This window comes from Lepidochelys kempii, chromosome 6 (genome assembly GCF_965140285.1).
Source record: "Lepidochelys kempii isolate rLepKem1 chromosome 6, rLepKem1.hap1, whole genome shotgun sequence".
NCBI classification, from domain to species: domain Eukaryota; kingdom Metazoa; phylum Chordata; order Testudines; family Cheloniidae; genus Lepidochelys; species Lepidochelys kempii.
This window is the reverse complement of record NC_136385.1, coordinates 91,835,191-91,862,139: the sequence shown is the minus strand read 5'-3', so window position 1 is coordinate 91,862,139 and position 26,949 is coordinate 91,835,191. Positions and strand designations below refer to the sequence as shown.

Here is a 26,949-nt window from a genome sequence, read left to right as displayed (position 1 = left end):
GGATGGGTTGGAGGCCAAAAGCTTAGTAGGGTTTAGCATTGGACATTTATATGGGAAATGACATAAATATACATAAAGCGTATATGGGGATACAAACCCTCATGCTTTGGGACAAACCAACCACTAGCTGATGGGGTTAGGAAGAAACTTCTCCTATAGGCAGATGAGTCCATTATGGATAGTTCTGGGGGATGAATTTAGTGCACTATCTAAAGACAGACATAGTGCAGGCAGGAAACGTACTAGCTTCTCCAGCACAACTCTGTCCATGCACCTCCAACACACCTTGCTACTCCAGTCTTGTTCCCCCGAGAAGCACCTGCCACTCACCATTGTCAGAGACAGGCTAGTGGCCAAGGTAGCCCACTTCTCCAATATCTATGGCAATTCCTATATCCTCATATTTGTATGAAGCTATGGCCCTGCTTACACTCTGAGGTAAAGCTCCATTTTAGGGTACAACTACTCCAGTGTATCGAGGCCAGATTCTTCCAAGGTCTCAGAGATTCAGGAAGAACGCCCCGAAGGATCTGTATCAAAGACACTTGCTGGCAATGTGTTCCTCACAGATTTTTCTGGCACAGGAAAAACTTACTTGGAAATCCTCTGGGCTGCCACTTTTCTGACCACTGCCTGCCTATGGTTGGCTGGAGGCTTGGGGACCAGGTGAGAGGATGTACTCTGGGGTGGCATCACTTTGTGCAAACTGGTCACCTTCTGGATGCTGGAAGTGGCACTTGATGTCTTGCAGGCACCGGAATCAGCCGGCACGGATATATTGTTGGAGCTGGGTGGTGGGTGGTTGGCAAAGAGAGCCTGGGAGAAAACAAGATACAGGGATTGGTTATTTTCCCTTTGCAACTCCACCAGGAGAACCCATGTGGTGAAGAGCCTTGCCTGGGAAGAGAAAGTCCCGGCCTGGTACCACCCAGCTAGAAGGCTCCTGAGACAGTCTCAGAGATAGATACAAACTGACGGTGACTGATTCCATGAAGGAGTTTTTATAGAAGAATTCTACAGCCTTGGAAAGTCAGGGTTAGTTCTAGAAATGCCAACAAACTCTGCTACTGTGGCACAATATAGCCGGTGCTACAACACTGACTCCCAAATCCAACCTCCTCCTAGTCTTTGAGCTAATAGGAAGTCCTAAATTACCCTTACAGAAGCAAGGGGCACTAAGAGGGCAAACTGCTAAAGAGGCTTTCCCCCTGACTCAGGCTCTGGGGATGCTTTGGGGAGAGAGGAAAGCTCCCAGTCATGAAGGGAGAGATACGCTGAAGGTTTGGGAGATGGGGCAAAATAGCTTGTGTACTGCCAGGCACTGAAGAACAAAGACACAGGTGGCAGAGGAGCGGAATGGCTCTCTGCACCAACTCAGCTGAGATTCAAAGCAGCACTCAATTCTCTTTAGGAAGTTGAAACCTGCCTGGAACTCTGTCTTATCCTTCCTCAAAGCTGCTTAGTTAGATCCCCATTCAGAGCAGTGAACTGTAGTCATGTGGCTTACTGGTGAAAAGTCAGTTATGAAAGATGAGGGGAAAGGGTGAGCACTAGCCAGTCTCCTGGGAAAGGTTGGGGCTTCAGTGCACTTGGTTGCATTTGTCCCGAGTTTCTTTCTCTGGTGAGGAACACACAGAGGCACAGTGAGTGGGCTCCAGGCTCCAGAGAAAGCCACAATCTGAGGATTGGCTGAGTCCCAGCATAAAGACAGGAAAAGCCCCTCTCCCCCACAATTCTCTGGCAAATGGCAGGGCACTCGTGTGGGAGGGAGTTTCTGACAGGCAGAGCCTGGGGGGAGAAAGGGGAATGTGAGAGCCAAACCAGGCCTTTTCCACTACAATTCACTGACAAGATCTGCTGAGCTTTCTACTCCTCGTTAACCTCTCCATGTCCTGCAGCTCCATTTTGATCCTGGATTCCTGAGCAGGATTACCTTCAGGTACAACTGTATAAATGACAAGTCAGGAGGAAGGCAGTAAATGCCACACTCTTGGCTTAGTCCAGTACAGCTGAGAGCCCATCACATTATCAGGGAAGGGATGGAGTCTCCCCACTCACTGAGCTTTCCTCCCCTGACCCAGAGACCGCTCCTCACTGCATCCATGCACAAGAATTTTTTTTTTAAGTGCTTTTCCCTTGTTACTAAAATCCTGACACCTGGAGTTCGCAAAACTCTTGTACTGTACTGTCTACGTCACCTCCCCAAACATGCTCAGGCAAGAAGGTCAGTCACCCAGGAGGAAGAACAAACAGGAATTCTTATAACACAGGATGATCATCAGAGGCACGGCCGAGACCTGCCTAAGGAAAGGTTAAGGCTGTTTTGCTTCGGGACAACAGACTTCTGAAAGGCCTCTGTCTCCAGACTGTGCTGAGATCCTGGCTGCCTTCCACCGCAGCCAGGGTGTAGAGACTGGGGGTTGACAATGACCATGGCTTCTGGATCCAGCTACAAAGCACGCTGCCCTGCTGTGAACCCTATGGGGGCGGGGCAGGAAACCAGAAGAAGCTACTGTGCAAACAAAGGCCAGACAGAAAAAGGGATGGGAAGAGATTTCAGCACATACACACATGGAGGTGCGCCCTCATCATTCAGGATCCACAAAGTCCAGTTCTAGGGAGGACTGTAGCATGGAAGAAACTCTGATAAACAGCCCAGAAACATCCAGTACCCAACAGTTATTAAGGGAAACATCCAGAACAGGGCTCACAATGCTGGAGAGTTGGACTGGCTCCTGAGGAGACTTATGCCCTCCCCTGTGGAAGGTGCCAAGGGGCACAAATCTGCATACTATTTAGCACAATACAGGACTCTGCATCTTCAAAACACTGCAAAAACATTAGCTAATTAATCCCCACAACATTCCTGGCAGACAGGTCTGGAGTATTAACCCCGTTTTATAGGTGGGCACTCTGGGCCACAGAGAGGGCAAGTGACCTGCCACAGATGGAGCCACCCTCAGAGCTAGAGTCAGAACTCAGGAGTTCCTGAGTCTCAGTCCTGTACTCACACCAGTAGATCACACTTCTCATTTTACACAGAAATAAAGTACAGACAGAATGATAGCTGCACAAAAAGAATGCTTTTTAATTAGAAAATGTCATGTACAATTTGCCAGTCAGGGTGAGGCACACAGTAAGGTATCAGCAAGCAGAAACCAAGCTTCCTGTACCCACTCACAATTAAAGTGAGGAAGTACCAGAAGTTTGAACTAAAACAGTTATGCTAATGATCTTCAAAAACAGAAGGAAGGATCCTGCCACTTACCCTCCCATATATCCAACATCTATCCCTAGAAAAATAATAGAACAAATGCTGCAAGTAAAATCAATAAATAATCACTCAACCTGAGAATCACAGAATCACAAGCAACAAACAGAAATGAGGATTTATAAAGATTAGCTCACCAGACAAACATAATTGCCTTTTGGGACAGAATTACAAAATACGTGTGCATAATGTGATGAGGTTTTGGATGTTTGTAAAGCATTTGCTACAGTTTTCTATTAAATCTATTTACAGAGTTCAGTCAAATCAGCGTGGATATGGTAGAAAACTGGCTGAGTGACCAAACAAAGGGGCAAAAAGTAATGATAATTGGCAAAATACTGAGTTGTGGGAAGGGAAGTCTAGTGTGGAACCACAGTGGTCAGTATAAGGGCCAATCTGCTGTAAGAACTTCATTAATGATCTAGAAAAAGGAGAGCACATTAATAGAATTCACAAATTATAGTACAGTGGGTCCTACTTTGTAAACTATTCAGGAGAGGGACTGTCTTGATATATGTTAAAATAAACTGACTGTATGCTTTCTCCTTCTACCCAACCCCTTTGTCACGAAGTTTGTTTTCTTAAACTATGAGCTTTCTGGGACACAAATTGGATTTTATTATACATTTGTAAAGTATTCAGCACATTGTGTGTGCTGAAATAAATAAATAAATATATACATAAATATAATGAGATTAGAAACAGGGGGCAGAACTTCAGGTGGTATAAATCAACATACCATCACTGACTTCAGTGGAGTTATTTTATTTTACAGTAGAACCTTAGAGTTACTAACACCTTGGAAATGGAAGCTGTTCAGAGCTCTGAAATGTTCATAACTCTGAACAAAACTTTATGGTTGTTCTTTCAAAAGTTTACAACCAAACATTGACTTAATACAGCTTTGAAACTTTACTACGCAGAAGAAAAATGCTGCTTTTAACCATCTTAATTTATGTGAAACAAACACAAAACCAGTTTCCTTACCTTGTCAAATCTTTTTTTAAAACTTTCCCCTTTTTTTAGTAGTTTACGTTTAACACAGTAATGTACTGTACAGTATTTGCTTCTTTTATTTTTTTTTGTCTCTGCTGCCTGATTGAGTACATCCGGTTGCAAATGAGGTGGGTGGTTGACTGGTGAGTTTGTAACTCTGGTGTTGGTAACTCTGAGGTTCTGCTGTACATAAACTAAAGATATGACCCCATAGGTAGCAAATAAAAATTGGATTTGCCTTGGAAAACTGCAGTTAACACATTTGCAGAAAAATAATCCAAGGGAGAAAACTGGGAAAAGAAATGTATGAAGGAGATGAGGGAGGGAGCTAAATAGTCTTTAATGCAACATGGTAGCAAAAAATGTCAATGCAGGTTAGGCTGCTCTCAGAGAGGCCTTGCATCCCAGAGCAAAGGGGGGGAGGGTTTTTTTTCTAGTGCAGCCACACCTGCTTTGAATGCCCCACATTCCCAGTGAGACACTGACAAATTGGAGGACATCCAGAAAAGAGTAAAAGGAATTAGTTATGGGGAAAGTTAAATCTCCTTAGCTTAGCTATGTGCTGACTAACTTGGGACCATGCAACTTTCTGAAGGGTATAAGGGAAGAGAGGAATTATTTAGCAACTGGGGATGAACTGGACACAGTATTTATATCAGAAAACTATTTAAACTACTGATTGAAACTGTAACCATGAGTGACCCCAATACTCATTATCATTTGTTAAATGTTTTATCTGACCCTTTCTGACACAAGGCTGCATTGATAGGAATCATTTTACTATATGACTGAACTAGGGTTGTTTTAATTTAACATATTTCTCATTTCCCATATGCAATGTTTAGGATAAAGCTCTAGATCCAGTAGCTGCCCATACACATAAAATAGATACAGACTAAACAGAACAAACCTACATAGGGGAGAAGAAGCCTCCATGACGGTTAGTGGCAACTTCCCAGTAGAGGGAACAATTAGAAAGTAAACACTGATTGTTTAATTTCCTAGGCAAGGGCATCTCTGGTAACAACATCCAGATCAGATCACGTCACTCATCGCTCCCTTCAGTCCGTACAAAATGGTGCTGCTGATAAACTTTCTTCCTTTCCTGTTGGCTTGATCATGTAACTCCTGTTCCTTGAACCACTCCAGTATCAGATTTAAGCTTCTTGTCATCACCTTCAAAGCTCTACATAACTCTTCCCCTCCCTACTTACCCTTCCTTGTCAAGCTTCATGCTGGCTCTCTGTCCCCTTCACTCTGCCAGTGCTCCCAACCTCCTCCATCTGTCTGACAGATTCTCACACAATCACCCTTGTGCCTTCTCCCGTGCAGGCCCCTATGAATGGTACAATATCCCTGAGCTCCTCCAAAAAGGACCTATCTCTTCCAAATTTAAATCGTTCTTTAAGACCCATTTTTGCCTTGTTGTCTATAGTGAATCAAGTTGACTTGTATATAAATTGCCTATATTGTTATTCCCCTTCCCCTGACTATTTGTCTTAGATTGTGCGCTCCTCAGAGTTTGTACAGCACAAAGCATGCCTTCCGTTTGCACATATACATATGGCTTTAAATATGCCACTCCTGTCCTTCCATTTATACAGCTCACTTCCAACACATCAGGCTGTCAGCAGCACAGAGAGCAGGCCCTTCCTTGAATCATGCACAATGGTGCTGCTGTTACTCACTCACACACTGCCTGTGGACAAACAGACATATCCAAACCAGACATCATATAGAGAAGGGGAAAATAGAAACTGCTTTCAGTACAGCAAGGCACCTTTCAAGGACACGACATATCAGTGAGGTGACCAGAGAAGCCGTGGCATGAGCACCTAGGCTGCTGGGAAATGGCTGGGTTGCCTCACCAAGGCAATTCTGAAGCCATGACTGGAATTGCATCATCATATGGAAATGCCTTCTTTGTGGCCTGGAGATACACAGAACGCAGGGTCCAAAGCACTCACAGTAACAGATAGTGTAATACTGCCTGCAAATGATTAGGCCTTTTCTACTTGGGCTTCATTTCTCCTGCTGCTAACAGTATCAAGTTCTCAGCACTACTATAACTCTTTTCATCCACAGCTCTCAGAGCAATTTACACAAGTGTGTCAGTATCAGATTGGAAACTGAGGCACAAAGCCATAGGCACCAACTTTTATTTTTCCCCAGTGGTGCTCCACCCCCGCTCTACCCTGAAACCCCCCCTCCCCCGCCACTCTGCCCCTTCCCCCAAGGCCCCACCCTTGCTCAGCCTCTTCCTGCCCCCATCCACCAGCCACTTGCTGCTCTCCACCCTCCCCCAAATGCTTCCCGGAGCCGCCAAACAGCTGTTTGGCAGCACCCCTGATTAGCTGATCGGCAGCACCGCCAAACAGCTATCATTGGTGAGTGCTGAGCACCCACTATTTTTTTCTCATGGGTGCTCTAGCCGTGGAGCACCCACAGAGTCAGTGCCTATGCATAAAGCAATGAAGTAACTTGCTTAAGGTCCCCAAGTGACCTGACAGAGTTAGGAATAGAAATAAGGTGTCCTGAGTCCCAGTCCAGTATCCTATTGACGGGACCACAGAATAAAGGGCGCCAGGGAGCAGGAACTGAACAGTCTGGAAAATGAATAAAATTAGATTTAGTAAAACTTCTCAACCCTGATTAAGGTTCTGAGGGAAGAACTCAGGACCTATTAGAAGAGATAAACCCAAAGCCAGGGAACCTGGAGGCTGGTGTGCTGCACTTCTCTAAACCCAGAGGTCTGAGGTGAAGGCCTTATTCTCCTCTGTACCACTCCCCAAGGCTGTGCTGATGGAGTCTCCAAATTCTCCTGTCAGTCTTCTCTCCCCTCCCCCACATTACACACAGTGTTCTAAGTGCTCTGAGAAGCAGGAGCAATTCCCAGATGAATGCAGAATTTTTCTGGCTTTGTGCAATGAATTTTCTTGGATCAGAGCAACAAGAGTTGGTTGTGTTGAGGCTGCCCTCCCAGCACTGTGAGTGTGCAGTACATAGGGAGCCCTCAGCAAGGTGAGGAAGGCTGTGAAAGACCCATTGATGCTACCCACTGACCTCCTCCAACCCCAGGCACCCTGCCTGCGAGAACACATGGTTTCTGTGGGCCCTACCCTCAGGATGCCAATAAACACTTCTCATTCCCAACCTCCACGCCAGACTGCTTGAGAAAAGAAGTGGGGGAAAACTCATCAGCATGAGATGCCACCTCAGAAAAGGGCTTTTTGTGAGTGCAGATCTAAGGTATGGCAAGGGAGGACAGAGGGAGAAAGCAAGAGGAAGGAAGTGACAAATGGGGGAAGGAAAGAGACAAAGAGAGAAAGATGGAAGGAAAAGTTTTAAGCCAGAGGTTCCCAAACTGTGTTGTGTGCAGAGTGGGCTGGTCACCTGCTCCTGGCTCCTCCCCTTATGTCCAGCTACTACAGTGATTAAATACATTCCTAATACAATACAAGCCACTGGTGCCATACACAAGCCATTGGTGTCATTGGCATAAGGATGTTTTATCGTTACAAGGGGGTGAGGCCCAGGCATTGTGAATTGGGAAAAAAGCAGGAGGACCTGGGTGCAGCAAGCAGGACAGTGGATGGGGGGCAGACAACGAGTGGAGTGGGATGGGGCTTGGACAATGGAGTAGGTATGGGGGTAGGAGGCCTGGGTGACAATGAGTGGGAGATGGGTAAGGCCCAAGTGATAGTGAGCAGGTGAGTGGGGGCCCAGGTGCAGTGAGTAGAGAGGAAGTGGGGAGGCACAGATAATGGTGAGTGGAAGGGGAAGGCAGGAGGCCACAGTGAAAATAAGTAGGATGGTGACCAGGCAGTGGTGAATGGAAGGGAGTGAGGGCTGGGGCTTGGACCAAAGTGAGTGGAAGGAGGTAATGGGATGGGGGAGGGTGAGTTGTAAGGGTAGGTGGGGGGAGCCAAACAGTGGTGAATGACGGGGACAGGGAAGGCAACAGTGAATAGGAGAGGGAGGTGGTGGTAGGGTAGGCGATGGTGAGTCTGTTGGGGTGCTCTGGCTACTAAGCAGGAGAGGTCAGTGCAATTGTGACTGAGATGGGAGATCTGTTTGGCACCAGGCAAAGACAAGTGGGAGGAGACGTATCCGAGAGACACTCTCTCTATTAAGACCTGGCTTTCAATACAAGGAAGTCTGGGGGTATTCTACACTGCAATTAAAAACCTGCAGCTGGCCTCTGCCAGCTGACTCAGGCTTGCAGGGCTGCTTAATTGCGCTGTAGATGTTCAGGTTTGAGCTGAAGCCCGGGCTCTAGGACCTGCAAGGTGGGAGGGTCCCAGAACTCAGGCTGCAGCCTGAATTTCTATGCAGCAATTAAACAGCCCCTTAGCTCAGGAGCGTCAGCCCTAGTCAGCTGGCATGGGCCAGACGTGGGTGTCTAATTGCAGTGTAGACATACCCTGAGTGTTAAACAAATCCCTTTCTTCATTAATGGCAATTTCAGAGCTGCCTGAGCCCGTGGCAGGGCAATGGCCTCGATATTGCAGCTCTGAACTGTTCGGCTCGGGGGGCGGGGGCGAGGAGTGGAGGCTTAACAAAGAATCACTTTAACAGAAACTCCTGAGTAATGGCTCTGCCCTAGGCCAAAAATAACATCAGCTCAATGTCGGCAATTAGAAGAGGGCTCAGCCAGGCCCCCATGGTCAGCTCCAGCCTCCTCACAGGCACAGCTCAGCTCGGCTTGCAGTGCTACCCTACACTCATCAGCAGCCACGGCTGCCCACCCAGAGCCCCTTGGACAGAGATGAAAGAAGGGCCTTCTGCTCCTGCTCAGAGGGGTAGCAAGCGGGGAGGGGGAGTTTGGGGAAGGAAAGGACACAGTACAGACAGAAGTTGCCTCCCTCTCTGATTTTCCTCCCAGAATGGTGGGAAATTGAGCCATAAGCTGTTTGCTAGGGACCCTGCATAACTTGTAATTCATGCCCCTGATATGGGGGTGGAGGGGCCCCACATGTTTAGTTCTTGCTTGTGTTTGAGGCCATCTCTTCCAGACTGCCCAGCAAATACCAATAGCTCCCACCTAACCTGGGTCAAACAATCTGTGCTGAATGGAGGTCCAAGCACATGAAGAATCCCACTGCCGTTGCAGCCACCAATCAAAATGAAGGAAACCCTGCCCTCCATGAGAAATGGGGTAACTTGTGCTTTATAAACCCCTGCAGAGTCTCCATCTAGGGTGTGGAGATTCTGCTCAAGACACAGCTGCTGAAACACTGCCATTCATTACATGGGAATCATACAGGACTCAAGGATCTTGATCCCGTTTCCATTTTCTTCCTGCCTTGACAGCATTGTCTCCCCCTCTGTCTCTTCCAATGGTGTCAAGGGAATGACTCTGTGCCAAATGGCTGAGTGCCTAGCAATTAAAGGAAACATTAGATGCACTGACTGATAATGATGGTGTGTAGCAGGCCCTGGGAGATGTGGGAGAAGGTCACACCTCGACTCAGGCTCTATACCTGTGTCTATTGTGTATTTAAGGCACTTAGAATATTCCTGGCAAAGATGAACCTTATTCCCTCACAGGAAGAGTGGAGACTTCCCCAGGAATGAAGCAATCCAGGTAATGTTTGGTCTTCACTGTGGTGAAGTCCTTTTCCTATCAGTCTACATTGTTTGGTGCATGGGTACTGTGGTGTGTGGGAGAGGACTTGGTGTAGCTGCAGCTGAAACAGAGACCACTGGTACCAACTTCACAAGGCAGAGACACATGTCAACACAGCTATGAGACTCTGGGGAATGGAGACACACAAACGTAGCAATGACACCCGTATAGGTAAACCACATGTGCTCTTGGTGGGCACAAACACATGCCACCACAACTATGGGATTTACAGACAAAGAATCTCTGGGCCAGGTGAGGCTGGGCTCTGACTCAGGAACTAGGTAGGATAGTGAGCAGCAGCACTCAGATAGCCAACTAGAGAGGGATCCTGACCCAGCAGGGAGGCCAAGAGGTACAGCAGCATTAGGCTGCTATCAGAATCATGGAATATAGGTTCAGTCCTGTCCTCATAACCCACACGTGGTGCTTCCTCCCCACAAAACCTTGTGCCATGTCCTGGGTGTGAGACTGCCCCATGCCGGCCCACAGGTGTAGAAACCGGCAGTGGTCCTTCTCAAGCAGACTTTTGTCTCAGTTACCTGGTGCCGGGCTCGGCTTTGCTCCAAGAGCTGTCGGGACTGAAGCTTCTGCTGCTGAAGTTGCTGCACGGCAAAATGGAGTTGATAGCTGCCAGCAGTTGGCTGATACTTGGGATGTGCCAGCTGGCTTTCTGTCACCTTGCTGTAGACACAGTTCTCTAATTCTCCTTCCCAGGCGAAGCTGTCACTCTTTAGAGCCCTGAGAAGAGAAGAGCCACCACACACGTTATCCATCTCCATTACCCTGCATGCGAGGCCAGGAGAGCTGCTGCCCACAGGGCATCACTGCTCCCGAAGGAGTCACTAGTATCTTGACAGGCATGCGATTAGCAACAAGTGGGTGGCACTGGCAAGTAGAACACATGATACAAATGTTGCATGTCAGCCGTGAGCCTGGAAAGGAGGACCTGCCTCCAACAATAAAAGTCTGGAAGTCTGGACTGGGCCTATGTTACTATCCTTACTACCAAGCCTGAGGCGAACAATTGCAGAGAAACAAGAGGGAAAATCCAAGAGTGACATTAGGACATGACCATGGCTATCTAGCTAGCACTGAGGGGAGACAGTCAGCCTTGTAGCCCCCAGAGTCTGGGTTCCACAGAGTTACGTGGCCGAGCTAAGGATTACTGTAATTGGGGACCTACACTCTTCTCCACTAGGCCCATGGGTTTTGTGGAGAGCAGGCGACAGAGTGACAGGGTCACAAGGTGTCCTGGAGAACCTGGGATAGCCGAGCAATCCAGATTCCCTGTGCTAACTGACCAGATGCCACATGGTCCACTGAGTCTGACCAATAAAACCTTTAAGTCCCATTGCTTGAGCCTCCTATGTCCCCACTGAGCTCATTCTTCTCTCCCATTATGCCCCATGTCTAGACACTCCCTTTGGATCTCATGTGTTGAGAAGTACAGACTTTCCTTAAAGTTCCTATGCACACTGTAATTGACTGGGATACAGATGATGCTTGTATTTGCTGCATCCTACCAAGAGTGCAGAGAGGGGATAGTGTTTCTGGGTGGAGGAATGCCACCCCCGTCTCTTCACTTCATAGAGTTCAAATAAAAAAAACCCCAAAGCCCCTCAATTAACCGCTGGAACAATTAACCATTGGACCAATTTACCAACAGTAATTTTTAAATCAAGACTGGATGCTTTCTAAAAGATCCACTCTAGGGATTATTTTGGAGAAGTTCTATGGCCAGTGTTATGTAGGAGGTCCAACCAGATGATCACAGTCACCCCTTCTGGCTTTGGAATCTATGAATTTATAAACCCCAGATTTCCGTGAACCTGGTATGGTCTCCCCTGCAATCCTGGCCACCAAACTGATCCAGAGTAACATACCGAGGATGATCTTAAAAGGGCCAAACTCAGTTACCCAGCCCCCAACACACACTTTCTGCAGCTGAATCACTAGGAGAGGGCAGGGACACTGCAAGAGGTTCAAGTGGACCCATCCCCACACCCAAACTCTCAGCAGCAATGAAGCAAAGCAGCCCTGCTTAGCAAGGGACATTGGTTGTCAGCATCTCCATCCTGCTTCCTGTGGGGAACCCACGCCCCTCTGTCCTATCTCGGATGCTTTCCAGACCCCTCCATTGTGCTATCTGCAGGGGACCCCATACCACAGGCCACCCTTCATCATCATATAAAAAACTGATTAGAATCCTGTACAAATGACTTTGGCTCCCACCTCACTGAGTCTTAAATGGTCATCTCTGCCTCTTTTCCAAGTGCTTGGGAGGAAGTGTGGTCTAATGAATACAGACTTGGGACTCAGAAGATCAGCATTCTAATCCTGGCTCTGCCACTGACTCAGTGGGTTACCTTGGGCAAGTCACTTCACCACTCTGGGCCTCTGTTTCCCCTCCTGCCCTTTGTCTTTCTTTTCTAAACAGACTGTAACTCCTTGTGGGCAAGGACTGTCTCTCGCTATGTGTTTGTAGTGCACCTAACAACATATATCTATATCTATCTATATCTTTTAAATGTCCTCTCTGTTTTTGGCATTTTGTGGTTCTTCAGTTTCCCCCTCTTACGGTACCTGGTTTATTTCTCCACTGTCCCCTTCCTTCCTTCCATCCTATCTCCTCAAGATATTCCCTTTCCTGTTGTTTCTGTCGCAGCTCCTTGGTCACTTCTCTCCTTCCCAGTTATACCCAAACGAAATGAGGAAGAGCCAAACTCTGGGGTGTCTAGTGCCTAGGAATGCATGCCCCCTCTTTTCCTCAGGTGAACAGTGTAGTCCTTGCTCTCCAACATGGCTGGATCCTCTCCTGATGCTCTGCCTGCAATCGCTCAGTTCTGTGCATCATGCATATGCCACAGGCTGAGCAGGGGAAGTGTTGCAAGCCCCTCAACACTGCCCCCTACTGGGCACAAGATACCCCAGAAGTGTAAATACAAAGAAATGTATCACAATCACAAGGCATATTGAGAAACCTGGAAATGATCTCCATCTGCTGCCTCATCAAACCTGCCTGCTCCCAGCACTGGTTATTATCAAGTTGCCATCATCTGGCCCTTTTCCCATATCCTTGGGGTAACACTGGCCCTCACACTGCATGGATCCTGACTCTATCCCCACTTCCAGGTGGTAAAGCCCCTGGACTCTTCTGACAGCATGTGAAACAGCTGCAGCAGCTGTGCTCCTCCCAGTGAAACTGGGGGGGTCATGCTCACAGCTGAGAAACAGAGGAGATTTTGCTGGGACTGGAACACACTCCTGTGGGGACAGATGGAATCACTGCAGACCATTCTTTGAAGAAACAAAAAGCAAAACACCAATGCTCATTGGCCCCAGTAGATATGAAGATCACTCAAAAGCAAAGCTGGAATTAGTCTGGCACTCAGCAGGAAGCCTGAAGAGGACCCTCTCATCAATGGCAATGAAGGATCATGAGCTGTGGTCCCTCAGTTACAAACTACCCACACTACATTCTACTTGCCCATTTGTCTGTGGTGTGTAGTTTTTCTCACACCTTCAATTTCTCCTCCTTATTGCCATAGTAAAAGATGGTGAGTAGATTTTGTACCTGACTAGTAATTTTCATGGTCACATCTCTCCTTAAACCCCATTCTATCCCTGGAACTTCCCACTAAGAATCTACCAAGCACAAGGAAAAACAAGCAACGCTCACCCCATTTAGAGCCTGGACATTCCTCTGGTCATCAATATGTTAGGGGTCTGAACTGTCTGACTGACATTAAGCATCCTCCTTCTCTTTGGTGTATTTACCTGGGTCACCCTTCCTAACAGTGCTCAATAAGGAGTAAAAGAGTCCTGCTGATCATGGCTGCTTTCTGAAAGCTCTTTGGGACAGGCACCTATAGTTCTACAGTGCAGCTCCCACATCCTGACTGAGAATCAAGACATAATACAGAACTAAGGCTTGTGAAGGTGAAGCGAGTCAAGCAGTTCTCAGGGCACTCAGACAAGGTACCCAATTGATCCTGGAGCTCAGTGTCTGCTCCAAATCTCCCAGAGATCTGCCTCCAGTTAAGAACCTGCACAGCATAAATTCTATCCTTTAATGAATAAGAATGCCTGAGAAGCTAAAGACGGGGTTGCTTTCTTGAACTTACGCAAGCCATGATTAAGTGAAAGAGATACACTGATGTGATGTGAACACCTTTGAAGATAGCTTTAAATTGCCCCCAGTCTAACCAGCAAGACTTGCTGTTGAATGGATGAAACGCAAAGAGGCCCATATCTGTGTTTCCGGAAAAGGGTGTACATCTTGCAGCAGTAGGATATGAAGGCAATAAGATATGAGACATATTCACTGAGCTAAAGTCAGTGAGTAGCAGCAGCAATCTTTTGGCAGGTGTCATACCAAAGATCTGAAGAGATCATATTTAACCTACACATTTGATGCTGTAAGGGGTGATTGTGACACTTGTAGACCATGTGCCAGCTCGTGCCAAGGCCCCCGGACCACACCGAACACTGACAAATGCATAGATGGAAACCAGTCTGGCTCACCTGTGTGTTAGGACTGTTAAAATAGGTACTAGAGTTATAAGAATGTAGATTTTATGAAATGCTTGTAGAATACTGCATGTATTAATCTTACTTATATAATCTTACTTGCTTAGTAGAGACCTGTATCCCATGTTATAAGGTATTATTTAAGTGTTTGTTCTGCAAATATAAAAATGTTTGCTAAGACTGTAAACCCCCACAGCTGGGGAGAAGCATCACCGAATGTTGACATACTAATTTACCACAAGAGGTGTCATCTCCTCCCCAACAAAGTAAGGCCTAAAGACACCAGACAAACCATTGTGGAACATCAGTGGACAAAAGACTGATGATTGCTTCCCCATGAAGCTGGTCATGCACAAGCCCTTGTCCCACCACAGCTTGAATGCTGGGGGAAGGGAATAAAAATCCTTCTTAAAGAGAAATTATCACCACTATGCTGCTTGGAATTCAGAGGGGGCAATATTTCTAAGCATTAGCAAGGGATCCCTAAGCTGCTTAGTTTGTTTAAGCCCTAGGGGATATATAGCACGTGCATATACAGCAGCTACTATCACCTTTTGAAACCTAAAATTGTAACTCATATGTGTGTCTATGTTTCCCTTCTTTAACCTTATAAAATAACTAGGGCTGTCGATTAATCGCAGTTAACTCATGCGATTAACTCAAAAAAATTAATCGTGATTAAAAAAATTAATCACTATTTATCGGTTTTAATCGCACTGTTAAAACAACAGAATACCAATTGACATTTATTAAATATTTTAGATTTTTTTTACATTTTCATACAGTATTCTGTGTTGTAATTGAAATCAAAGTGCATATTACCTTTTTTACAAATATTTGCACTGTAAAAATGATTAAAAAATAGTATTTTTCAATTCACTTCATACAAGTATTGTAGTGCAATCTCTTTGTTGTGAAAGTTCAACTTACAAATGTAGATTTTTTTTTTACATAACTGCACTCAAAAATAAAACAATGTAAAACTTTACAGCCTACAAGTCCACTCAGTCCTACTTCTTGTTCAGCCAATCGCATAAACAAGTTTATTTACATTTACGGGAGATAATACTGCCCACTTCTTATTTACAATGTCACCAGAAAGTGAGAATTGGCATTTGCATGGCACTTTTGTAGCCAGCACTGCAAGGTATTTAAGTGCCAGATATACTAAACATTCGTAGGCCCTTTCATGCTTCGGCCACCATTCCAGAGAACACACTTCCATGCCGATGACACTAGTTAAAAAAATAATGCGTTAATTAAATATGTGACTGAACTCCTTGGAGGAGAATTGTATGTCTCCTGTTCTGTTTTATCCACATTCTGCCATGTATTTCACGTCACAGCAGTCTCAGAGGCAGCACATGTTGTTCATTTTAAGAACATTTTCACTGCAGATTTGACAAAATGCAAAGAAGGTATCAATGTGAGATTTCTAAAAATAGCTACCGCACTCGAACCAAGATTTAAGAATCTGAAGTGCCTTCCAAAATTGGAGATGGATGAGGTGTAGAGCATGCTTTCAGAAGTTTTAAAAGAGCAACACTCTGATGCGGAAACTACAGAACCCAAACCACCAAAAAAGAAAATCAACCTTCTGCTGGTGGCATCTGACTCAGATAATGAAAATGAACATGCATCGGTCCGCACTGCGTTGGATTGTTATTGAGCAGAACCCGTCATCAGCATGGACGCATGTCCTCTAGAATGGTGGCTGAAGCATGAAGGGACATATGAATCCTTAGCACATCTGGCACATAAATATCTTGGGACACCAGCTACAACAGTTCTACAAGAACACTTGTTCTCACTTTCAGGTGACATCATAAACAAGAAGCGGGCAGCATTATCTTCTACAAATGTAAACAAACTTGTTTGTCTGAGCAATTGGCTGAATAAGAAGTAGGACTGAGTGGACTTGCAGGCTCTACAATTTTACATTGTTTTATTTTTGAATGCAGGTTTTTTGTACATAATTCTACATTTGTAAATTCAACTTTCATGATAAAGAGACTGCACTACAGTACTTGTATTAGGTTAACTGAAGAATACTATTTCTTTTGTTTTTATACAGTGCAAATCTTTGCACTGTAACTCCTCACTTAACATTGTAGTTATGTTCCTGAAAAATGCTACTTTAAGCGAAACGATGTTAAGCGAATCCAATTTCCCCATAAGAATGAATTTAAATGGGGGGGTTAGGTTCCAGGGAAATTTTTTTTGCACCCGGCTGAGCCTTCAAGGATTAACACATTGTTGTTAATGTAGCCTCACACTCTACAAGGCAGAACTAATGGAGGTAGGAGACACAATAGACACATGACAGTGGCTGTGGAAACCGAACATGATGATGAACCCATGCTATCCCACTGGAGCGCCCCACTCCCTCCACTTTCCAAAGTGCTGGGGGCTGCATGTGTGTGTGAGACAGAGACACACACCATGTGTGAGAGAGAGAGAGAGAGACACAGAGACACACACCGCGTGTGTGAGAGAGAGATGTGCATTGCCCCTTTAAGTACGCTGACCCCACTCTAAGTACACTGCCTTTTTAAGTGGATCAGCAAGTTGAGACAGCAGCTGCTGACAGCAAGCTCCCTCCCTCCTGAACCCTGTCGTGTCCCCACCTGCTCGGTGGAGATGGGGTACAGGAGCAGGGGGAGGGGGACACCCTGACATCAGCACCCCTGAACTGCCCAGCAATTGATAGCCTGCTGGGCGGCTGCTACACATGGAACTTAAGGGAGCTGATGGGGGGCTGCCAGCCCACCCTGATTCTAAGCCCCACCAGCTAGCTCCAAAGGGCTGCTCTTCCTGCAAGCAGTGGACAAAGCAAGCGGCTGCCAAACAACATTATAAGGGAGCATTGCACAACTTTAAACGAGCATGTTCTCTAATTGAGCAGCGATGTAACAACAAAACAACGTTAACCAGGACAACGTTAAGTGAGGAGTTACTGTAATCAAAAATAAATATAAAGTCAGCACTGTACACTTTGTATTCTGTGTTGTAATTAAAATCAATATATTTAAAAATGTAGAAAACATAAAAAAAATGTAAATAAATGGTATTCATTATTGTTTAACAGTGCAATTAATCACACAATTTTTTTAATCGCTTTACAGCCCTAAAAATAACTCTTTATTTCTTTTCCCTAGTTAACAAATCTTTAATTAGTTTACTACAGGATTGGTTACAAGCATTGCTTTTGGTGACAGATCTAAGGTATCTGTGACTGATCCTTCGGGGCTGGGAGTAACCTGAATATTGTTGTGATTTTTGGTGTAAGGGAACATTTATCACAAAGAAACATTTATGAGTGGCAAGACAGACGGGAACGCGCAAGGGGACAGTCTGTGACTCCATGTTAAGGCTGTCATTATGCTTGAGTCGTTCACATTTAATACTTGGTTGGTCAAATCTAATTATAGAACATACAATCAGTTTGGGGTTTGTAACAATCTGCCCTGAGGTTGGCACACACTTTCGTGAGCCACTCCAGACAGCCTGACAACGACATTGCCCATTTTACAGCCAGTATTTGCTCTGTGCCTTACAGATGATGCTCAGGGGCTGTGGCCTGTGGTGGAGTGCAGGCCACTGGCTGAGTTGCAGAACTGAATGCTTCAGAGGACTATTTCCCAGAGGTTCCGTACCACAAAGGTACTACATTCCTTTCTCTTTCACCTTTCTGGTGATGGACATTAACTATCATGGAAATGCACAGATTGGGGATTGCTGGTCCAAGTTTCAATGAAAGCAATGGGATTATTGGTGTGATTTTGAGTTCACTCTCTCCAAATGCCTCTCTAAAGCACGTGTTTACCTTTGGTCTCTAAGCTGAGCTCTTCTTATTTAACCTGAGTATGATCTACAGACTACAGTGAGATTTATAGGGTGGTCTCTAGCAGAGTTTAGCTTGGTTGTTCCTGTCCAGAAAAAACATATGGAAACCACGTTATCACTATTTTGGGAAGAGCCAGGACTGTAATCAATTCTGGCTAACTAGTTTTCCTGTAGCGTAGACACAGTTTTATATACAACTCACTTGCGCTCCACTGTCCATGATGCTACTCTACACCCAGGGAATCCCAGCAGCGCCCATTTACAGAGACCACATCAATGCAAGTTACTTTCTGCCTATGTTTCACTTTGATGATTTGTAAAACTGTTTATGATGGGATGGGAATATTTTTTCCATTAGGCTTCATGGCATTTGTTTCCTTCTAAATGGAGCTGAAATTAACAGTTACATTTAGTCTAACTACAACTTCAGTAGGTGGCAGTGTGGCCCTCCTAGTAGAGGCCATGGAGCTTCCAGTGCAGGACTTGGGATCATACACAGATAAGGGTGCCTGCCTCTCAGCTCTGCACCACTACATATAGTATATTATAAAATCAGCTCTGACCCATACATGGCAAGGCGTGCCCACATGGATGAGATGGGAATTGGGGTTAGTCTCTTTGAATCATGGTGCTATTGCCAGCTACATGCTCTAAACATCCAACCTCCTTTCCTTGTCTGCCATTCTAACAGGGCAGGTTAGAGCTCTAGTTTCCTCTCTCAAACTCTGTCTGACAGCTGGTTTATCAAAGAGGGTCTCCCTTGCGCTATGCCTGTAGCCAACACTTGTGTCTCATGACAGTAACTGGCACCTGCACTACTACTTTTCAAGGGAATGCTTTCACTTAAGTGATCTGTGTTTCTCCCTCCTCCTCCTGAAGCCTCATAGGGTTGAGTCCTCCTTTTTTCCACCTTGGGATTGTCACTGGTATGCTGGGGCCTGCTGTTTGCCTAGACACGCACTTGCACGTTGTGCGCACGTGCACACCCACACCCATAAATGGGAAACAAACACTTCCTACCAGAGAAAACTGTGTTTCACACTGTCAATCAGGCTGGTTGTGAGCAATCTTCTCCCAGCTCACTCGGCATTATTTATGGATTGCTTAGTGGAGGCCTGGCCAGGATTCAAGCCAATCTCAGCCTGGGCGCTATGGCCCATCCTTCACAAGCTAGAACTTCTGTCCTTCCAGCAGCTCTTAGGACAACATGGTATTTCTGGCAAGAGAACTACTGCGTTCCTTTCTTTGACTTGTATTTTTCCAGAGACCCTGGACAATAATTCTACCTCCTCCTAGGTTGACTAGGTGTCCGGTTTTTTACCTCAACACCTAGTCAAAAAGGGATTCTGGCGGCTCCGGTCAGCACTGCTGGAGTTGGAGGGGGGGGCGTGCAGCTGCTTCCAGGAGCTGCTTGAGGTAAGCACTGCCCAGAGCCTTCAGCCCTGAGCCCCCCCCCCCCCCCCAACCCCTTGCCCCAACCCTGATCCCGATCCCACTCCCACCCTCCAAACCCCTCTATCCCAGCCCGGAGCACCCTCCTACACCCCAAACCCCTCACCCTCACCCCAGAGTCTGCACCCCCATCCAGAGCCCTCACTCCCCACCTGAGCCCCAACCCCCTGCCCCAGCCCTGATCCCCCACCCGCACTCCAAATCCCTCATCCCCAGCCTGGAGCCCCCTCCTGCACTGCAAATCCCTCATCCCCACATCAGAGCCTGCAGCCAGAACCCTCACCTCACCCCCCGGGCCTCAACGTGGAGCCCCTTCCCACACCCCGAACCTCTCATTTTTGGACACACCCCAGAACCCGCACTCCCATCGCAGAGCCTGTACCTCCTCCCACATCCCAACCCCCTGCCTCAGCCTGGAGCCCCCTCCCATACTCTGAACCCCTTGGTTCCACCCTCCAGCCCAGAGCCCCCTCCTGCACCCCAAACCCCTCATCTCCAGTCCCACCCCAGAGCCTGCACCCCCAGCCGGAGCCCTCATCCCCTCTCGCATCCCAACCCACTGCCTCAGCCTGGAGCCCCCCTCCCGCACTCTGCACTCCTTATTTCTGGCCCCATCCTGGAGTCCACACCCCCAGCCAGAGCCCTCACGCCCCCCCCCCAGCGAAAATGAGCGAATGAGTGAGGGTGGGGAGAGCAAGCGACAGAGGGAGGGGAGGATGGTATGAGTGGGGGTGGCGCCTCGGAGAAGGGGTGCGGGAAGGGCATGGCCTCAAAGGGGGGGGTGGGGCAGGGCAAGTGTGTTTAGTTTTGTGCAAGTAGAAAGTTGGCAACCCTACCTTCACCTCAGCAGAGGGTACAAAAATATCCTTGCATTTGGGGACAAATCTAACAGAGCTCCATATTATTGTGGCTCAAACTCAATCCAACAGTGCTTGAGCACCTTGCACCATTTCCTAGACTTCTGCTTTGAAATTCCCTTTCATCTCTATGGATCTCTTCACTGATACACCACCTTGTGGATGGAGGCACAAGCAACACCCTGGGAGCCAGCGGACTACGCCTGTGCTGAGGCCAGATATTAGAGGTGGGTCTGTTCATTGACTGGGAAGGAGGAGAAAAAGCTTATCTGGATCCCTGCACCCAATGGAAGGGATACTGGATGCAGCCTTTGTGAGAAGAACCCGAATTGGATTTCTGTGCCTAACTGGAATGGAGTTAGAGAGAGGTTCTTAAAGAAATGAAGATTAAAAATCTAAACACTCACAGCAGATCAGGCTCTATGAATGCTGTATTGATTAGAACCATCCCCCTTGGAACTAGTGCCTGCTGAAAGAATAACATTAGTAAATAATGTCAGTTTGCATAGCTATAGCATCTTTTATTCCAAAGTATCTCAAATCATTTTACAAACTTGAGTTAAAGGTCATTGCACACACTACTACAATGCAGTCACCTCTAGGATGGGACATGATAGCTGTTTAACAGTGGACAACTGAAAGAAGTAAATTCAAATCTTTATCCAATTGAAGCTGCATGGAGAAAGCCAGAGCACAGAATGTAATCACTCAAACTGGAATTTAGCCATGAAACTGGGGCTCAAGCTTCCACTCTTATGACAAGGGATCTTTAAGGATCATAAAGGACAAAAGCCTCAATTTTGATCCGCCTCCCACCCCCTGCATGCCGGGCACTGGTTCAATACCGACCTCAGGCACCAACACCACTTCCTGCAGTACCTTAGTGTTCCTTGAAGGTTGCCTGTGCAACTACAGACTTATGCATCATTTTCAAAAGTAACTAAGTAACTCAGGATCCTAAGTCTCAGTGAAAGTCAATGGAATTTAGGCTCCTAAATGCACTTAAGTTACTTTTGAAAATGGGACTTCAGCATTTTTGAAAACATTACCCCCAGCCCAACCTGTGAGAACTGATAGGATCACAGCAAAAGGTGGGATGGCTGCATGGCTACCAAACGAAAAAAAAATGTATCCTCCCTTTAATTGAGGAAACAAACTGACAATGAAAGTATTTCACATCCTGTTCTGTAATGCCTGGAGTTAAGGAGGAACAAGGGTCACTGTGCCAAGAAGCAACAAGGGAGCCCAGTGCCGGTTTAGAAATCAGCACTCCCACCTTGCCATGGAATGCAAGACAACCTTGGGCAATAGCTCTTTGCCCAGGGGGCATCAGGTGCTGCGACAAAGCCAAGAAGCTTTCAGAGCAAAGCCCTCACAGGCACCAGCTGGCACAATGCAGTTAATAGCCTAATGAATGAGTCTGGCTGGTGTGGCAGCTCCCAGCATCCTGGTGACTTGTGCTCAAGCATTCAGAAAACACAGAACATTTTCTTTGGCACAGTCTGTACCTCCTCCATCCCTAACAACAGGCCCTTGACTCATGCTGGCTGTGAAGTGATGATAAATATTGTGGGACACAGCCCAGAACACTGGGGTCCTGGCTGGGGTGCAGGGCAGTGCCACTTGCCTTACGGTCCTCTTCTTCTCTCCGGCTCTTTTTTTAAAAACGGAGTAATGAGCCTCTAGAGCTGGCTTGTTCCCAGGCCCTGATGTTACTGGGGATATCTAAGAATCAGTGACTTTGATCCAGAGTGGCCAGCAACAGCCTGCACTGTAGTATGGCTGGTGTATCATGGGAGCCCCTAACACTCAGCTGTGAATGTGCTGGCAACAGAGATGACTCTCCAAATACAGAGGAGAACAAAGTGCTTTTGACATTCCTGAGATAGTTACTGTCAGTATATTGGGGATTCTCTGTAACAAAGGGAGCTTTACCAGAGCCCACTCTCAACTGCCCAGGTACATGCAGATGGATAAGGGGCAGGCTGTAGCTGGCCCATATAAAACTGAGATGCCATCACCTGGCCTGCAATCTGCTTCATAACAAAACAAAAACAAAAAAACAAAAAAAAACAAAACAACCCACACTGCAGAGAGAAGCCAAGGAAAAGCTTTTAAAGTTAATGAGCAGACTGTCCAGGCTTGGCTAGGATTGGCAAGGCTAGTGGAACTGCAGCCTGGGTTCAAATCCAGTTCACAGTGACAAATACAATCTCCAGTGATATCTGAAGGTGTTGCAGAGCTGTAGGAGAGTTCCTGTCCCTCTGCGTCAATCAGCCTCTCCCTCCTTACTGTGATGAGGTGCAGCTGTGGGCAACTTGAAACAGTCCAATTCTCCAGCCTCTCCAGTATCCTACCTGCCCCTTCTCAGCAGTCACAGTTACAGAAACAGGTGAAAGAAGCAGCCATTCACTAAGTCCCATGAGAGAATAGGAGAGGTACAAGGGAAACATGAAGGACAGACTCAGAATTGACAGGAGTGTTAGAAAGAAGGGAGAGGAAAACGAGATGAACAAGAGTGATTTTGCAGACCAGCTCCTGTTGCCAATCCCTAGAGTATTTCACTGCCTAAATAAACTATCTATGACAGGCACAATCCAGGCATAATGGGACACCTCAGTACGCAGCAACCGTCAGGAGCCCCCTTTGGCTATTTCCCCCTTTCTGCTGGGAGCCCTGATAATGTTACAATAAGATAATTTAGAATCTTAAGAATTATGGAGGGCATCCAGCCCTTCTCCACCCAGTGCAAGATCGGGACATTTGCCAGCGCTTTGCGCAGTCTAGTGATCAGTGTCCACAGTGATGGAATATAGGAGAGAGCTCCATAAGTTGATACACCTCAACATCAGGGGGTTTTCCCTCAGAATATAGCCTACATTTGCCTTTTCTCAGTTTCATCACATCACCCATCGCTATATCCTTTTACCTGCTTAGGGCTAACCCTTCACTTACTTGTACTTAAGTCCCCTCAGCTACAATGCAACCAAAGTAGACATATTTAGTGCCTTTAATCTCTCCCTATAACTCAGTCCCTCCAGCCCCATGATCATTTATTGCTCTTCTTTTGAACTCTCTCCTATTTGTCAATGTTTTTGATAATGAGGTGCCTAGAACTGAATGCAATATTCCAGATGTCTGTGCTAGAGCTGTAGAGAGAAATGGCATTCCTCCCTTGCTCCTTAACTTGATGATTCTACAAATGCTGCCCAAAAAAAAAAAAAAAAAAAAAAAATCACACAGGGCTTTTTTTAAAGCCATATACCATTGCAAACTCACATCTAATTTGCTGTCCACTTCTGTCCCTCAGTCTCTGTTAGACATTCCTGTTTCTCTCTGCCACTGAGTATTTGGCTTTTGGAACAAAGCCAATTTTCTTGGAGCAAAGGCAATGTCACGTTTACCCCCCATTGCTGCAGATTAGGAATGAAGGGTGTTGGCAGAACTGAACACGGAGGCCCGGGAATGGAATAGCCAGGAGTGCCGCAGGTCAGGATTGACATGCCTCAAGACAACTGTGTGATAGCCCAGCACCATAATAACCGAAGGTACTGCAGAGCAGGATTGAGGGGCACTGGCACAGCTGTGCAGGGGAAGCCTGAAGATAATTTACCTAAACTATTCCTGGATTTAGCTGACATTATCAGCCTCTTGCTTTCAGAAGCACGAAACCTGCCAGTCTTGTGAAATGAAATGAAATGTTTAGTTTTCAGTGGAGCCAGTTTTTGTTGGGCCCTTAGCAGCATCCTTGGCTCCATGCCAAGCACACTGTGTTGCCAGTCTCTCTGATCTGGGGAATACTTGGCAGGTAAGCAGCTTTGGATTTTTTCTCCTTACACAGGGCAGCTTTGAAAATTCTCTAGTACAGAGACTAAATCAAGAAGAAAGTAGCAGCCAGCTGGCTGGAAAGTTCAATGCCTCCATCCCATTGCTGCTCATCAGGTCACTAGAGATTCAGCAAAGGCAGCCGAGCATGTCTCCTCCATGTGATCCAGATTAACAAGATCACACAGTACATGGCAGCTTTACTCTCAGTTAGTGCAAGTGGAGGGGAAGGAGGTGGTCCTGGCCTCCTGTTGCCTGCACATGCTCCCACACCTGCAGACACAGGCCCAGTCTGCTGGAACATTTTAACAGCATGGCACAGATGTGATGGGATTAGCAGTGATGGAAAGGGAGTGTGCTACTATTCCCTCCCTTCATGAAAGGATGTTGGGGAGAGGGTTTACTTAAATCTGACATGCAGTTGCGTGAACTGGCATCTCACGCACATTTCAAAGCATTAAACAGATGTGAAGTTCAAGCAGAGCAGCTGGACCATTTATGGAGAGTGAGTCACACCACTGCATTGGCCACTGGCTGGGTTTGCCTTGACTAGGAAAAGTGATCACATTGATATCAGACTTAGCCAATACATGTTAGCTAGGCCTGACCCAAACTCAGCCACACTTCCTAATCAATACAAAGTCTCTGTTCCTCACATTGGTGTGAAGGGAAAGCACCTTTTGAACAGCTCAAGAAACAGGGATCCCATGAACCATAGGGCACTGGTAGAGTTACCCCAGTGTAAACCCATAGCATAAGTGCACAGCACTGGCATAAAATGTGATTTGCACTGACTTCCTGCCTCCAAAACCCCCACTGTAGGCAAGCCCATAGAGGATGGGGCTGGTTGGGTCTCACCCTGTCCTCCTCCCCAAGGGCAAGTACAGAATCCTTCCCTATTGTACATGTATAAGTGATTTGTCCATTCTATTTTTACATATTAAGGGGATGGAGAGTAGCAGGTGGGGAGGACAAAACTATAGGAGGACATCTCTCTATTTATCTAGAACATGCTTCTGACTGTGGCTCAGTAATTAAACCCTGATGAGCTAACACCAGCATGGAGAGATGCTTTCTCTACCTCTTGCCAGCAACGAAAGGGTTAAGGCACAGCCAGTAAGTAAGCCTTGCGCCCTGTAGTGCCTCCTTTGAAAAGCCGCTTACACAGTTTACGGGGAGAGAGTGAGTGTGCAGCTGCCATCCCAACCAACATTTGGTTCATATTACAGTGAATAAATCTCCCCCTCCCCCTTTTATTTTTTTCCTTTTTATATTAAAAGCCCATGAAACACATTTTTTTTCCTCTTTAATATTTTCCATTAAATTTCTTCCTGTGTTGCCTTTCCCAGAGTACCATACTCCTTGCTGTTTGTGCACTAGCAACATCTGGAAGATCCCACTGAGTAAAGAAACTGGGGATGGAAGGAATGGCTGAAGCCCCAGCCCCTCTCCCAGGAGGCCAGGGAGAAGTAACTGTTAGGCTAAACTGGTGCAGCCTAAAGCATTCCCTCCAAAAAACCCAGACTAGACCGTGCTTGGCTGCTGCATGGATGCCTAAAGGCCTGGGGGAGGAGGGGAGACAAAGAGCCTCCCCTCCATCTATCCCTGCATCCACAGTACAGGGGAAGACCAAAATTAAGCAGAATGACTCAAGAGAGCTAGTGCCACTGTCCCCACTAGTGTTCCTATAAGGGGAAGGACAAGCTGGCACTGTGCTGCTTCAAGGGTTGCTGCCCAGGCATCATTCTGCCTTCAGCCTAATGGCTCCTGCAGCGGCTCAGTACTGCCCCTGACCTGAGCTGGCGGTTTCATGTCACACTGTGGCCCTTGTTTTTTGTCTGAATTGTAAATATTAATCACTCATTTAAGGGGAAAACGCCTAGAGAATATGGCAATTTTCTAAAAAACCCATACATACAAGGAAATGCCCAGTGAAGCTCATGCCTCTAACTAACTCAGTCCCATTTACATGACCTTCCATTCCATTCATGTCACTCCTTGTGTGTGAGACAGACACATTCTGATGAAAGTTCTCTAGAGAAAGACTTGATCAAGTTAGCAGCTTGCAAGATGTGCCAATAGAGGCTAGGACCACTGGAGAATGAAGCTTTGGTTTCATGCAAATAGGTCTGTGGCATCTCATCAATTCTCTACCCCCAGTATATTAAGTACCTAATTTATAATCCAGCTCTTAAAGATATGTTTGCACATACCACCACCACAAGGCTTTCGAGCCTAAGCTGCAACATCGAAGAGCTGTCTGCACAGGTATTTTTAAGAGCCCCAGAAGCTCAAGTCTAATGACCCGGTGTGGGAGACTTAATCCTCTGAGCTCCAAAACTGTCGACGTACCCTAAGAAGTTCACAGTGTTAGGTAAGGAAGGTATAGGTTACTGCTGAGCCTCAGAGAATGACAACACTTTTACATGCAAAAGCCTGTATACATTGAGGGAATTGTCTGGAACGTGATCCAGTTTTGGTGCAGAGATGAAAAAGTCCATCTTGTAGGCAATTGCAGATGGCCTTAAAGAATGTAAGAGTAG

The 26,949-nt window shown here is 46.5% G+C and overlaps 1 protein-coding gene across 11 annotated transcripts in view; it reads right to left on the bottom strand.

Moving 5' to 3' along the window:
• TTLL5 (tubulin tyrosine ligase like 5) overlaps positions 1–26,949 on the bottom strand; it is a 210,238-nt gene that overhangs the window by 44,967 nt on the left and 138,322 nt on the right. For 10 of the 11 annotated variants that reach the window (XR_012159502.2, XM_073349243.1, XM_073349238.2 and 7 more), the window contains 2 exons: positions 10,436–10,634; positions 596–816 (listed from right to left, as the gene is read on the bottom strand). Coding sequence is in view for 10 of the 11 variants with exons in the window: in XM_073349243.1 (XP_073205344.1) it covers positions 596–816; positions 10,436–10,634 (420 nt within the window). In the remaining variant the exon portion in view is untranslated. The remainder of the gene's footprint in view (positions 1–595; positions 817–10,435; positions 10,635–26,949) is intronic. The other variant, XM_073349244.2, reaches the window with a different exon arrangement.